At 37.8% G+C, this 15,639-nt stretch overlaps 1 protein-coding gene across 4 annotated transcripts in view; it reads right to left on the bottom strand.

The window, feature by feature from the left end:
* The window catches only part of GFM2 (GTP dependent ribosome recycling factor mitochondrial 2), a 74,185-nt gene extending 58,621 nt beyond the window's left edge, over positions 1 to 15,564 (bottom strand). For 3 of the 4 annotated variants that reach the window (XM_078448957.2, XM_078448956.2, XM_081790100.1), the window contains exons 1-5: positions 15,360 to 15,564; positions 4,418 to 4,499; positions 2,998 to 3,082; positions 1,319 to 1,376; positions 799 to 896 (exon numbers count right to left, since the gene is read on the bottom strand). In XM_078448957.2, the coding sequence (XP_078305083.1) occupies positions 799 to 896; positions 1,319 to 1,376; positions 2,998 to 3,082; positions 4,418 to 4,480 (304 nt within the window). In that variant the 5' untranslated portion in view covers positions 4,481 to 4,499; positions 15,360 to 15,564. Of the gene's footprint in view, positions 1 to 667; positions 897 to 1,318; positions 1,377 to 2,997; positions 3,083 to 4,417; positions 4,500 to 15,359 lie in introns of those variants that run through there. The other variant, XM_060635549.2, reaches the window with a different exon arrangement.
* Positions 15,565 to 15,639: the final 75 nt, after the last annotated feature.

The following is a 15,639-nucleotide window of genomic DNA, read 5'->3' as shown; positions in this document are numbered from 1 at the left end:
TTGGTAAGGTACATCTGAATTGGGAAGAGCTATACATGAATTGTAAATACTTGATGGAGATACACAACCTTAAGCTCCCCTGAGTGGGATATGGCACGGCCTTTCTAGTAAATCTGGAAGAGAGCCCACGGAGCTGTAACAAGAGGTTTTGGGTCCTAAGGGGCCTGAAGCTTGTAAGCCAGGGTAGCTCCTGTGAATTCTGTTGCCTTAAACTGTACTGTCACTTTTAAATATTTTTAAGTTCATTTATTCTTGAGATAGAGAGAGACAGAGCATAAGCAGGGGAGGGGGAGAGAGAGGGGGAGACACAGAATCCGAAGCAGGCTCCAGGCTCTGAGCTGTCAGCACAGAGCCCAACGCAGGGCTTGAACTCACGAACCGCGAGATCATGACCTTAGCTGAAGCCGGACGCTTAACTGACTGAGCCACCCAGGTGTCCCTGTACTGTCACTTTTGAGTGGCCAAAGAAGTTAGTTCCCAGATAGCTATGTGCACTGCGTTAAGGACTCCTGCAGAAAGAAACACCTATTGCTAATATGCTGGGAAGCTATGGTTCCTGTCCTATAGCATTCTGAGTAGATGAGGGCGAATTGTTGTCCGAGATAGTCCTGTGAGTCTGAATGTTGAGTTGAACCTAAGAAAACTCTTTGGTGGGTGTTGCAACTACCTTATCTTTATGTTGTGGTTTAGACATCAGTACTTCCATGCCATACTCAAGATCTCTAGGTTGACTTCTTAAAATATTTTCCAGTGATGTTTTTGCTAATGGGGTTGGGGTGAGGAGGAATCCATTCTAACCTCCCAGCGATCTTGTGTATCCAGAATAGTACAATATTCTTTCTGTGGTGGTAGTTTTGCCTGCATCAATATGAGCCATAATTCCAATATTTCGGATTCTGTTTGAAAGGTGGAGAAAAAAAAAAGCATGTGTTACATAGTGGTCATTACTAAAACCACACAACCAAAATATGTATTCTATATGCTGTGCAAATTTCAAAGCTAGTTACTATTTCATAAAAACGACAAAACCAGAAAATATATCCCTACCACATTATTCTGATAAAACAGCTAAATAACAAACAGCTAACTACGATCTTGTGAATTTTACTTTTAGTTCTATGAAAATTGTGCTGCTGCTACATTAAAAATATTTAGCACTGAAATGGAAAAAAAAATAGCTTTAAAGATATATACCAACATCTATTTATAGTTAGCGAGGGCAGAAAGCTAAATTAACAATGCTAAATTAAGCCCATGACAGAAACCTTTACCTTTTCACACAGTGAATGAAAAAGACAGTATCAATGATAGTACTTACTTAGTTATGGGAGGATTGATGACAGAATGAAGGGATTTGATATCATTTCCTATCAAACCTAATGGAAAGAGGGTTATAATTGAAAAGTTTAAGAAATTTTCCTTTAATTGACAAAGAAGTTAAAATAATTTTAAGCAAATACAGTAATTCCAAGTACAGTAAAATCCAAGATAAATAAAACCTTCTTTTACCTAAAGGTTATATCTCTAAAGAAAAGGCAATGGATGATGATAAGGTAAATTTTCAAACATAAATTTCTAGAAGACATCCTTAGAAAAATATAAATTTACCCCAATCTTTCCCACTTTTTTTTAATGTTTATTTATTTTTGACAGAGCATAAGCAGGAGGGGGGCAGAAAGAGGGGATGAGAGAGGGGGCTAGAAAATCAAAGCAGCCTCTGTGCTGACAGCAGTGAGCCCGATGTGGGGCTCGAACTCACGAACCGCAAGATCATAACCTGAACCAACTGACTGAGGTCAACCGACTTAGCTACCCAGGTGCCCCTAATCTTTGCCACTTTCTACAATTCTACAATAGACATAAAAAATATAGTAGAATGTTCATAGCAATGATCTTAAGGCAACAGCTCCTGAACCAAAGAAAAATAAAATGCACAGTCCTGTGAACCTGCAATGTCAAGGCCTAAAGAGTTAAGAGTGATCCTCATATCAGATGACGATAAATTTCTGTACAATTTGAAACCCATCTTCCCTCAGTACTTCCAAGCATACAATATCTTTAACGATGGCCTGGGAAGTATCAGTGAATTGGAGTTATAACAATCTAAGACTTCTAAAAGGCCAAGTAGTATTTCTCGAATACAAAAAGCCCATAATAATTTACTCCATACTTATATATTTTATTAATTTTAAAGCAAAAATGCAGTTACATTTATAAATTTAATCTACACCTATTTAAATCAGTTTTGCAAAACTTCTACAATAAATTAAGAATAGTTCTATTGTATTTTGAAAACCTCCTAGCAGTTCGAAGACTGAAGGATGGCCTGTATGGCTGCAGATAAATTTGATGAGCAAAATATAGAAACGTAGATACAAGCCAATACTGCAGACCATTAAATTCACATGTCCTTAACAGTCACACAATCAGTATCATTACTCCATTACTCTCACATGACAACGATGGTAATTCGAACAGCAACAGAATGCAACTAGTTTCAATGAGTCTCCCATATGCTTGCTTGCTTCAAACACAGAAGACCATTCAGAATTAGTTGCTCAGGCTACCAGCTTTCAATAGCCACACTACCTAACGTAAACTATCCCAGATAAGTATTTAACCAACTACTCTTAAGAACCTTTAAAATAAATTATTTGGGCAAACCTCAAATGACAGAAAATACTTATGTATAAAAACCAGAAAAGGACTAGAAAGTAAGTATTTTACAGCAAGAGCACTCTACAAATAGACAACCCGCTAAACTTTTGAGCCAGCGACTAAAGCCACCAACCTTTCTCTTTGTTTAGCTCATGTGGATGGGGAGCAGATAAGGAGCACAGGCCTACTACCCCTGGCATCTATCAGACCACATCCAACTCATAATAATTTTAAGGAAATAGCCAAGAAGTAAAAAGGAAGCAGTATTCTGAATGGAATGCTTGCCTACAAGAGAGAGAGAAAGCAAACAAGCAGTAAAATGAGAATCAAATTTTGTACCTGGTAGAGAACTGTAGTTTCTTCCAAGAGGCACATGTGGCTTTAGTCTTTGTAAACTTGATCTCATTTTAGAGCAACACATATTCTAGTAAGGAAAAAAAGAACCCTGACATTAATTTTATTTTAGCATTTCTGATTACAGTACTTTTAACATCATAACTATGCTTTGTGAGAAGATGAAATACTTTGAATCTCCTTAAAGTAGTCTGAATTTATTAACTCTAGCTCCTTTAAAAAGTGACAACCCAAAATTATACTACAGGAAAGAACAAAAATAAAACTAAAACTGACTTGCTATTTTGAGCTGATCTTAGATGATGGTTCTCTAACATCTGCAGCATTAACATCACAAGGAACACAAATTCTACAGATCTACTCCAGACAAGAAAATAACAAACTCTGGGGACAGAGGCAAACAATCTGTGGGAATTTTCATTTAACTGAAGTATAATGAACACAGTGTTGTATTACTTTCAGGTGTACTGAACAATCTGCATTTCTACAAGCCCTCCAGGTGATTCTGATAGCTACAGTTTGAGAACCAGAGCCCTGAAGTTTCCAGAGAGCCAGAAAAGTTAATCAGGTCTCTCACCCTGGCTACTTCTTGATTCTCCTCTACAGCTGCTAAGAGCTGGTGAGGGTCATGAACTCTAAAACCATTAGCTGTTTTGAGGATTTATAAAAGCGGTTACAAATTAGAATCACCTGGAAAACTTTAAAAAACATTTGGCGAGATGGGGGGTAGTTGGGAGAACTAGGGACTGGCATTTTTTAAAAGTTTCTTTAGTATCTTCTCCCAGTGTTTCCACACAGAGGTTGATTATTACCCATCCCAATTTATCCCCAAACAACGAGATACACATTTAATGGCTGCTAATACATTTGGAATTGTTATAGTTAGTATAATAATTTGGGGTTGTCACAATCTGCCTTTTAATGCTATCTTGGAATGCATGCCTGTCTTCTATATCACTTCTACATCAGTTAGCAAGTTTTTGTCAATAAAACACTGTTATCCTAAGAAATATTTCAAAAGTATGGACTCAAAGATATTTAAATTTCCACTGCATACTGACCTGGGTAAGAGAGTAACTACCTGTCACAGGCATGTAGTCTGAAAGCATCAGCAATGAACACACTAAAGAAAACCTGTGTAAGTCTTTGGGACACTAATGACTTCAAAATGGAATATACAAATGGATATTCTTTAAAAAGCTGCACAGTGAATTTTCAAGTAGCCAAATGAATTTACAGACTAGTGATAAGGTCTGCTGCTTCTTTGTTACAGTTTCTCCCACACTCCCTGTTAAGAAAAACTGCTGAAAATAAAGATACACTAGTCTAAGAGTATACTAGGCCTTTGGGGAAGTAAAGGAACTGAACGTGCTGAAGTACATTTAATTTTGCAAGAAAAACTTACATTAACGTGCAGGATGGGTATTTTCTTATGACTGACTACAAATTTCCTCAAGTTGGACAACATGTTGATCCTCTGTTATTCTCTGGAAAAGAAATATACAAAAATTTTAAACTAAGTTTGCATGTTATATGTCAGGAAGACATACGTAAAGCATATGCAACATATATGGTAACAATGTATTATGTTGAAACAATAGGTGCAATACGTTTAGCTATCAAAAACTCCATGCATCATTCAGAAAATAAAAATTCTGACAAAAATGAGAAATATGGTTCTCAAGCTAAAATATTCTTTATTTTTTCAACGTTTTAATTCTTCAAGATATGTACATACCATAAAAAAGATTGGAATTATAAAAATGTAACCAAAATGCATTTATGTATTTACATAAAATTTAGTATAAAAAGGTAAGCTTCTACATGTTAATTTGTTAATTTCTCATTGGTAATGTAACTTATTGGTTTACTTATATATTCTGATTTTATTCATTCATACCATAAATATGTAAAAAAATACACAAGAGCAAGTTGTCTTCTGTGACTATAAAAACTAAGTGTGTTTATTTTTTTTAATTGAAACCCAAGTTAGTTAACATATACTGTAAAAATTGTTTCAGGAGTAGAATTTAGTGATTCATCACTTACATGTATCACCCAGTGCTCATCCCAACAAGTGCCCTCCTTAATGCCCATCACCCATTTAGCTCCTCCCCCCACCCTACACACAGCCAACAACCCTGTTTGTTCTCTGTATTTAAGAGTCTCTTATGGTTTGTTTCCCTCTCTGTTTTTTATTATTTTTGCTTCCCTTCCCCTATGGTCATCTGTTTGGTTTCTTAAATTCCACATATGACTGAAATCACCTGTCTTTCTCTGATTTATTTCATTTAGCATAATACACTGTAGTTCCATCCACATTGTTGTAAATGGGAAGATTTCATTATTTTGATCACCAAGTAATATTCCATGGAATATATATACCACATCTCCTTTATCCATTCATCAGTCGATAGTTATTTGGGCTTTCCATACTTTGGCTATTGTTGATAGGTCTGCTATAAACATTGGGGTGCACGTGCCCCTTCAAATCAGCACTCCTGTATCCTTTGGATAAATACCTAGTAATCCAATTACTGGGTCATAAGGTAGTTCTATTTTTAATTTTTTGAAGAACCTCCATACTGTTTTCCAGAGTGGCTGAAGCAGTTTTTGCATTCCCATCTCCACATCCTCGCCAACATCTGTTGTTGCTAGGAGTTTTTAATTTTAGCCATTCTGACAGGTATGAGGTGGTATTTCATTGTGGGTTTCGTTTATATTTCTCTGATGAGTGATGTTGAGCATCTTTTCAGGTGTCTGTTGGCCATATGGATGTCTTCTTTGGGAAAGTGTCTATTCATGTCTTTTGCCCATGTCTTTACTGGATTATTTGGGTTTGGGTGTGGAGTTTGGTAAGTTCTTTATAGATTTTGGATACTAACCCTTTATTTGACACGTCATCTGCAAATATCTTCTCCCATTCCGCTGGATGCCTTTTAGTTTTGCTGATTGTTTCCTTTGCTGTGCAGAAGTTTTTTATCTTGATGAGGTCACAATAGTTCATTTTTGCTTTTGTTTCCCTTGCCTTTGGAGACTTGTCAAGTAAGAAGTTGCTGTGGCTGAAGTCAAAGAGGTTGTTGCCTGTTTTCTCCTTTAGTATTTTGATGACCTCCTGTCTTAGGTTTAGGTCTTTCATCCATTTTGAGTTTATTTTTGTATATGGTGTACGAAAAGTGGTCCAAGTTCATTCTTCTGCACTGATCAGTTTTCCCAACACTATTTTTTTTAATGTTTATTTTTGAGAGACAGAGTGTGAACGGGGGAGGGACAGAGAGAGAGGGAGACACAGAATCCGAAGCAGGCTCCAGATCTGAGCTGTCAGCACAGAGTCTGATGCGTGGCTCGAACTCACAGACTGCCAAGATCATGACCTGGGCCAAAGTCGGACGCCCAACTGACTGAGCCACCCAGGCGCCCCTGTAGTTCTCCTTTTTAGTGGGATCTTTGGTTTTGAAATCAAAGTAATACTGGCCTCGCAGAATCAGTCTGGAAGTTTTCCTTCCATTTCTATTCTTTGGAATCGCTTCAAAAGAATAGGTGTTAACTCTTCTTTAAATGTTTGGTAGAATTCCCCCAGAAAGCCATCTGGCCCTGAACTCTTCTTTATTGGGACATTTTTGGTCTGTGATCCAATTTCTTTACTGTTAATGGCTCTGTTCAAATTTTCTATTTCTTCCTGTTTCGGTTTTGGTAGTTTATATGTTTCTAGGAATGTGTCCACTTCTTCCAGACTGCCCAATTTGTTTGCATATAATTGCTCCTCATATTCTCTTAGTATTGCTTGTACTTCTGCAGTGTTGGTTGTGATCTCTCCTCTTTCATTCGTGATTTTATTTACTTGGGTCCTTTCCCTTTTCTTTTTGATCAATCTGGCTAGGGAATATTCTACTTTTCTTAATTCTTTCAAAGAACCATCACCTGATTTCATTGATCTGTTCTGTTTTTTATATTTTAAGATCATTGACTTGTTCTCTAATCTTTATTTTTTCCCTTTTTCTGCTGGCTTTGGGTTTTATTTGCTGTTATTTTTCCAGCTCTTTTAGGTGTAAGGTTAGGTTGCGTATTTGAGACTTTTCTTCCTTCTTTAGGAAGGTGTGAATTGCTATATGCTTCTCTCTTATGACTGCCTTTGCTGCATCTCAGAGGTTTTGGGCTGTCATGTTTTCATTTTTAATTTCAGCCTGACTAGATTTTATTTCTTCTATCTCCGCAAAAAAGGATTCTTTGCTGTCTTCTATGCTTTTTTCAACCCCAGCTAGTATTCTTAACATGGTTCTAAATTCTGGTTCAGATATCTTATTTATATCTGTGTTAAGTCCCTTGCTGTTATTGCTTCCTGTTCTTTCTGTTGCGGTGAATTCCTTCATTTTGTCATTTTGGAGGAAGAAAAAATTAATAAAATAAAAAATATTAAAAAATTAGTAACAAAACAAAAAAATCAAACAAAGGAAGAAGCTAGATCCTAGGTGTGTTTCTGCTTGCTTAAAGAAGCTTGATAGAATACAGAAAAAAGGTAAAGAAAAAATGTTAAAGTTAAAAAAATTAAATAATAGAATAAAGTAAATAAAATGAAATAGAATAAAAAATTTTTTTAAATAAAAATCAAAGTAAAAAATTTTAAAAAAATTTTCTTTCTGTATCCATGAAAGAAAAAAAAGAAAACAATTTAAGCAAAAACAGAAGCAAAGAAAATGAACAAATGAACCAGCAAACAGAATGAAACCCGAATGAAGTTATATGCAGTCTCCCCTAGAAATGAAACTATGAGGCACTCTGCGTTCTGTACATTAAGCCGGTGGAGTGACTTGTGCTGATCTTCTGGGGGATGTGCTTGATGGGCGCAGTTGGGTGGGGCTCTGTTCTCCACTAGGTGGTGCTGCTTACCTTACTGGGGTGGCACATGTGTGCAAGCCCGGGAGAAGTGGAAATGGCTTCACCCAGCTCCCTCCTCTCTGTTACAGGACATTTGCGCTCTCACCCACCCGTGATCAAGCACCCCTCCTCCATCTCAGGCCTCTGTCCACCCCTGTCTCTACCCTGTAAGCTGTCCGCCCGCCTTCCAGGTGCCACCTCCCTCCAGAGTTTTATCTCACATGGGGTTGTGTTTCAAAACTCCACACTTGAGAGGACCCTGCAGCATGGACCCACACCAACCCTCTGGAGGAGGGTCTCACTGAGCGATGGCCGGGTGCCGGCTTGCCTCAGAAAACATTCACGCAATAGTGCAGCAGCAGAGTTTCAGAAATTATCGCAAACCACAACACACAGCCAGCATCAGGTTTTACTGCACTCTGGTATCTTTGTCCCAATACCAGCAAACGTGGCTGCTCTCCAGGGTCCACTGGGACCGTGGTCCAGGAGAGGCCATATGGCCTTTACCAAATGTACTCCAAGCAGGGGAACCACTTCTCCCCATGTGACACAGGGACCCCTCAGACCCTGCTGCCTACTCCTGGGGATTCACCCTAATTCCTCCCTAGAGCACCGCCAGTCACTGAGCTCTGAAACTTCAGACTCTGCTCTCCACTGTGAATAGAATCCTGGTGGTACTAAAACCCTCTACTTTCACCCTGTCAGTAGTTTTGGAGAACAGATTTCTTGTTCAGTCCCCTGCAAGTGTTTTCACTCTTCCTCTTTCTCTCCAGCTACTTTCAGAGAGTGCTTTTCTTGCACAATCCTGATGCACTGCACTATCCCCTTTTTTTCTGTGCTCTCTCCATGAAAATGGCTCCCCACCCTCCATGGCTTTTCTCTCCACCAGTTCACCTCTCTGTACCGAGTACCTGCCAAGTTTTGTGGCTCAAGTTATGCAGATTGTTGCGTTAATCCTCAGATCAATTTCCCAGGTGTTCAAAATGGTCTGGTGCTGATCTAGCTGCATTTCAGGGATGAGACAACCTCAGGGTCTCCGTGCTGCTCTGCCATCTTAACTCCTCCCCTCCAAAACTAAGGAACTTTAGTTTAAAAATATTTACTGAATTGATGGGGTGTTTGGGTGGCTCAGTCAGTTAAGCATCTGACTCTTGGTTTCGACCTGAGTCAAGATCTCACAGTTTCTGAGTTGGAGCCCTACATTGGTCTCTGTGCTGACAGCATGGAGCCTGCTTGGGATTCTCTCTCTTCCTCTCTCTCTGCCCCTCCCCTGCTCGCACTCTCTCTCTTTCTCTCAAAATAAATAAACTTAAAAATTAAAAACAAAACTATTTACTGAACTGAATATTCACTATGTTTCAAGTACACTATCAAGGCTATAAAAATTCATGGAAGTATCTGACACTGGGTGGGGAGCAGGGAGATAGACTGTGTGCTATGTTATACAAGAATCCATGTCAAAATTCATTATTCTTCCTCCTAAATCTGTTCCTGTGTCTTGGAACAGACATATTCACTAGCCCTCATTTAGGAAGTCATCAAATCCTTTTGATTTTATTTCCTAAATATACCTTGAATCCAATCCCTCTTCATTTCCAGTACCAAAGAATGTTTGCAGTATCATGCATGTTAGATCCATTCTAAAAGAGAACAGATTTTAACACAATAAAATACGAAAAAACTCACTAACAGGGTTTGACTTCACATTGCACTAAGAAACTACCACTTTTCAAAAGCCTGGTAAAGTCATGCACAATTTTCTGAAAAGACTATTAAAATACTCTTCCTTTTCTCAACCACCTATATGTATGAAGCTGGACTTACTTCAGAAGTTCAATCAAAAATAAAAAACATACATATATAGTAACAAATACAGAAGGTGATATGAGATGTCAGCTGTATTCTGTTATGCCCAAAATTAAAGAGATTTGTAAAACTAAGGCAGTGTAAAAGATTCCTCAAATGAAATTATTTTTGTTTTGGAAAATAATAGGTTATTTCTCATAAAACTGTATAACTTACATCAACAGTTAGTTGATTTACTATGTTTAAGTGAATTACTAAAATATTTTAAAGTTTTGTTTTAATATCTAAAGATTGAATATGAATTATAACACATAAACAAAACTCTTTGGAGTTCTGAATCATTTTTAAGAGTGTGAAGAGCTCCTTTAGCTACATTTTTAAAACTTATTCCAACACCCTGTTTCCCCAAGTGAATGCCCATGATTATTTTAGGTTCTAAGAAAAAAAAATGATTTACCAAATATCAGAAAAACTAGCCAAGAGAATCCATTTTGTAGATAGTAATGCTTAAGAAGTTAAAATAATTTGCTTTAAAAGGTGAATTTAAGGAAAAATATTAAGGAAATAATAACATAGCTGACATTCAGATATGACCAGTCTCAAAAAGTAGTACTCAAATCACTGAAGTGGGATATAATGCTTTAATCCATTCTTTACACATATCCTTCAAATAAACAACATCCTCTTGTCACTTCCCTACTCAAAACATTTAAAGGTTCTTAATACAACAAAACCTGTCCCAAACTACCTTCATGACTTGTACTCTCCTATTCCCTACTCTAAACCAGGGAGCTGTAGCCAAAATTCCCCAGGAACACCATGCTATGGCATCTTTGTATGTAATGTCGCCACAGCCTGAAAGCAGTCCTAGAATCCCCAAGACCCCACACCTGGTAAATTTCCATTCAATCTTCAAGTCCCAGCTTGGAACCTTTTCCTAATTTCCTAGGAAGTTTTAATACCACCTTCTTTATGTTTTTATAACACTCAGAACTTATATTTACTCACGACATATAAAATATTTATAAGCTATCTCCACTACTGTGAGCTCTCCAAAAGGAAGGATCTTCCACTAACACTGCCCAGCACAATGCTATACTTTTGATTTATTAAGTTGATTAGGGCCCTCCAGTGATTTTCTTCTTCCCTGTGGATCAATGATCTTCAACAAAAATGGATGCCTACTACTGGTGCTATAAAGTGAGTTATTCTATAAGGCCCAGACCTCCTTAGGCCTTGGAGAATAAAGAACTCACTAAATGTTTTAACACCTGATGGTACAAAAGCAATAATAAGGGGAAAAAAGGGGAACTACCCATTCTACATTACTAGCAACAAGTTACACTATGAACAAATACAAAGAACTCATGTTTTTTTTTTTTAAAACATCAGTAGAGAATCATGCCTGTAAAACTTAATATACAAAAACAGAAATCATGGACCACTAAAGAACAACCACAAAATACATCAGTATGCAAGCAAAATGAAGATGATGTTGCTAAGAATCAAGTAATATATGAAAAAAGATGCTACAGCATCAAGTTCAAATGGTCTGTTTGCAGATGATATTTGTCACTGTACTTAGTAATTTCTCCTCAATTAGAAACTTCATTTCAGATTTGTGTCATATTCAATGTTTTTTAGAAAAATATCAAGTATGAATTAGCCCAATATGTTTATTATTGATTAATGTCAATCCCTAATATCTTTGCTTTTTCTCTTTATGTTGACTAGGTCATCTCATGCTATCAATCTAAACACTCGTTTTTATTTATTTCTAGCAGAAGTTCTAAAACAAATTATCTAAAGTGAGGTACATTTTATCTAAATTTTAAAAATCAGTTCTAGACTTTAACTTCATTCAAGAAAAAAGTTTGCCCAATTAACTTTTACTCGCTAAAGGAAAAAAAAAAGCTCAGGTAAAGATACTCTTAAATTTATATCAACTGGACTGATAAAGCACTTCACAATTCCCCGGTTCATCTACATTTACTGCAGCAACACAGGGAGTTGGTTATCAGAAATAAAAAAAGTAAGTAACACATGATCCCCAACCTCAAGAAAAAGGTTAGCTTTAAAAATTCTATTCTGTCTCATGCATGTCACAGTAGTAACTATTTCATTCATGGCAATTTTTACAAAGGTCTTACCATACCTATTCTTTAATGTAAAGAAGCTTGACTTTTTTAACCACACACAATCAATTTATAAATCAGCTTTCACAACCTCCGGACGTTTCACTTATAATCTCATCTATATCAATAAATTCTACCTAAAGTTTCATCCAGATCAGAAGAATGCACTTTTATGCTTCTAACTGCCAGCATGCAAACAACAGATAGCTACTATAGACTTTAATAGGTAAAAAGAAGTGATGATAGCCAATTTGGCTACTACCATATATATAGGAAGTAAGTTTTTCTAAAAGAGTTTTGCTGACATTAATCTGCTTAAGCAACCATTTTTAACCTGCAATCACAGCTGAAAGTAAGAACAAATGATAAACAACATAGCCAACCACTTTGCCTCCTCTATTTTACACAAATCAAAATGTGACAACTGCTTAACCTTTAGAACTTCAGTTATTTTCTGTTCTTAATTCAAAAGGCAAAGAGTGCATGAGTGGCTTTGACAATCAGAAATGAAAAAACATACTGATGATCTCACAACTTAAACGTACTAAAAGTTTCCATAAGCTGAAAGAACTACAACAGGAAACAATAAGGATAAATTTCACAATGTTAACCAAACAAAACCAACACAAAAGGGTTCATACTGTATGATTCCTATTATGTAAAGTATAAAATGGGCAAAGCTAATCCATTCTGCTACAAGTCTGGATAGTTCTTCTACTTGGGAGTCCAGTGACTGGAAAGAGGCATGAGGAGGACTTCTAAGGTGCAGGCTAATATAATTTCTTGATTCAGGTGTGAATTACAGGATGTGGTCAGAGTCTGAAAACTCACTGAAGCATATGTCTATAGTATGCATTTTTCTGCGTGTATGTTACAATGCAATGAAAGTCTTTTAAAAACTTTTCATAAACTTCTAATTATAATACAAACTTCAAGTGGACCCTTCCCTTGTGGTGCAAAGATCCTACTAGTTTAGAGGACTTGCTGGAGTCCCAATTCTGTGATCTGTAATATATCAGTTAAAATCTCTGAGCCTATCTTTCCATCTATAACACTACGGGATCAGTATGAGAATTAAGTTCATTTATTCAACAAGAATTTACTGTTGTTGTATCTACCACTGCCTTCTAAGTAAAGGGATTAAAATTTCTGATGCATAGGGGCGCCTGGGTGGCTCAGTCGGTTAAGCGGCCGACTTCGGCTCAGGTCATGATCTCACGGTCCGTGAGTTCGAGCCCCATGTCGGGCTCTGTGCTGACAGCTCAGAGCCTGGAGCCCATTTCAGATTCTGTGTCTCCCTCTCTCTCTGCCCCTCCCCTGTTCATGCTCTGTCTCTCTGTCTCAAAAATAAATAAACATTAAAAAAAATTAAAAAAAAAAAAAAAAAAATTTCTGATGCATAGGGGCACTTGTACCCCAATGTTTATAGCAGCACTCTCAACAATAGCCAAATTATGGAAAGAGCCTAAATGTCCATCAACTGATGAATGGATAAAGAAATTGTGGTTTATATACACAATGGAGTACTACGTGGCAATGAGAAAGAACGAAATATGGCCCTTTGTAGCAATGTGGATGGAACTGGAGAGTGTGATGCTAAGTGAAATAAGCCATACAGAGAAAGACAGATACCATATGGTTTTGCTCTTATGTGGATCCTGAGAAACTTAACAGGAACCCATGGGGGAGGGGAAGGAAAAAAAAAAAAAAAAGAGAGAGGTTAGAGTGGGAGAGAGCCAAAGCATAAGAGACTCTTAAAAAATGAGAACAAACTGAGGGCTGATTGGGGGTGGAAGGGAAGGGAGGGGAGGGTGGGTGATGGGTACTGAAGAGGGCATCTTTTGGGATGAGCACTGGGTGTTGTATGGAAACAAATTTGACAATAAATTTCATATATTTAAAAAAAATTAATACAATACAATAAAATAAAATAAAAATAAAATTAGTGTACAAAAGACATCCTTAGGCTCATACTGTCTCTATCTTTTTTGGTGGAAATAGACAAAGGGAATAAATAAAATACATAGCATCTCATATGGTAATATGTGCTACAGAGAATTAGGAAAGAAAAATTGGGCAGTAACTGTAACCAAGGTCACTTACTCAAGTGACATTTAAATGACATTTAAGCTGAGAGAAGACATTTGCAAACGACATATCAGATAAACGGTTAGTATCCAAAATCTGTAAAGAACTTATCAAACTCAACACCCAAAAAACAAATAATCCAGTGAAGAAATGGGCAAAAGACATGAATAGACACTTCTCCAAGGAAGACATCCAGATGACCAACCAACACATGAAAAAATGCTCAACATCAGTCATCATCAGGGCAATACAAATCAACACCACAATGAGATACCACCTTACACCTGTCAGAATGGCTACCATTAACTCAGGCAACAACAGATGTTGGCGAGGATGCGGAGAAAGAGGATCTCTTTTGCATTGTTGGTGGCAATGCAAGCTGGTGCAGCCACTCTGGAAAACAGTATGGAGGTTCCTCAAAAAACTAAAAACAGAACTACCGCAGGACCCAGCAATAGCACTACTAGGCATTTATCCAAGGGATACAGGTGTGCTGTTTTGAAAGGACACATGCACTCCAATGTTTACAGCAGCACTATCAACAATAGCCAAAGTATGGAAAGAGCCCAAATGTCTATCGATGGACGAATGAAGACGTGGTGTATATATATAATATATATATATATATATATATATATATATTATATACACACACATATATATACATACATACACATATATATACATACACACACACATACATACATACAATGGAGTATCACTTGGCAATCAAAAAGAATGAAATCTTGCCATTTGCAACTACGTGGATGGAACTGGAGGGTATTATGCTAAGCGAAATTAGTCAGAGAAAGACAAATATATGATTTCAATCATATGAGGACTTTAAGACAGAACAGATAAACACAAGGGAAGGGAAGCGAAAATAATATAAAAACAGGGAGGGTGACAAAACAGAAGAGACTCTTAAATATGGAGAACAAACAGAGGGTTCCTGGAGGGGCTGCGGGAAGGGGGGTGGGCTAAATGGGTAAGGGGCACTAAGGAGTCTACTCCTGAAATCACTGTTGCACTATATGCTAACTTGGATGTAAATTTAAAAAATAAAGTAAAATAAAATAAATTAAAAAACAAAACAAAAATAAATGACATTTAAGCAAAGAACTCAAGTGTGTGAAGCAATACCTGGGGGAAGTGTATTCTAGGAAGAAAGATTACGTAATGTATTGCACCTGAAAATGCACAAATGTCAGAATTAGGGTTTTAAAGAAAATAAATCACATTAGAAGATACAGCCATGAAAAACTGCCTCGAATCCATACACTGAGATTGAGGGGGAGGATGAAGGCCCTCGGGGCGGGGGTGGGGTGGGGAATCCTTTCCTCCCCCTCCGTGGCTGGTTGTTGTATCCCACAAGGGGGCACGGTGGCCAAGGGGGCAGGGTCATAGGCACGCGGGAGTCGCACCGCGCGGTCCTCGACCCACCTGGCACTGGAGCGCATACCGGAGGTCGGCTTTTTCCCGCCAGGTGCTGAGAGTCGCCGGTGCAGACCGCGCCGAAGTCCGCAAAGGCCTCACCGTCACGATACACTACTTCGCCGAAAGCCCTAGTACCACCAGAAAGGAACTTCGAGCTTCCTCACCCACGTCCTCCGGCCGCCGCACTCCACCACTTCCGGCGGTGCACCAGCCAAATGCCTCCTGTCGGCAACTTCCGCCCTTCTATCTAAACGTCAAAACCCCAGGTTCGGAACTGATGTGTCGC

Source organism: Panthera onca, chromosome A1, assembly GCF_046562875.1.
Source record: "Panthera onca isolate mPanOnc1 chromosome A1, mPanOnc1 haplotype 2, whole genome shotgun sequence".
In the NCBI taxonomy this organism is placed as follows: domain Eukaryota; kingdom Metazoa; phylum Chordata; class Mammalia; order Carnivora; family Felidae; genus Panthera; species Panthera onca.
The sequence above is the reverse complement of the archived record's forward strand: the minus strand, read 5'-3'. Positions and strand labels throughout refer to the sequence as shown.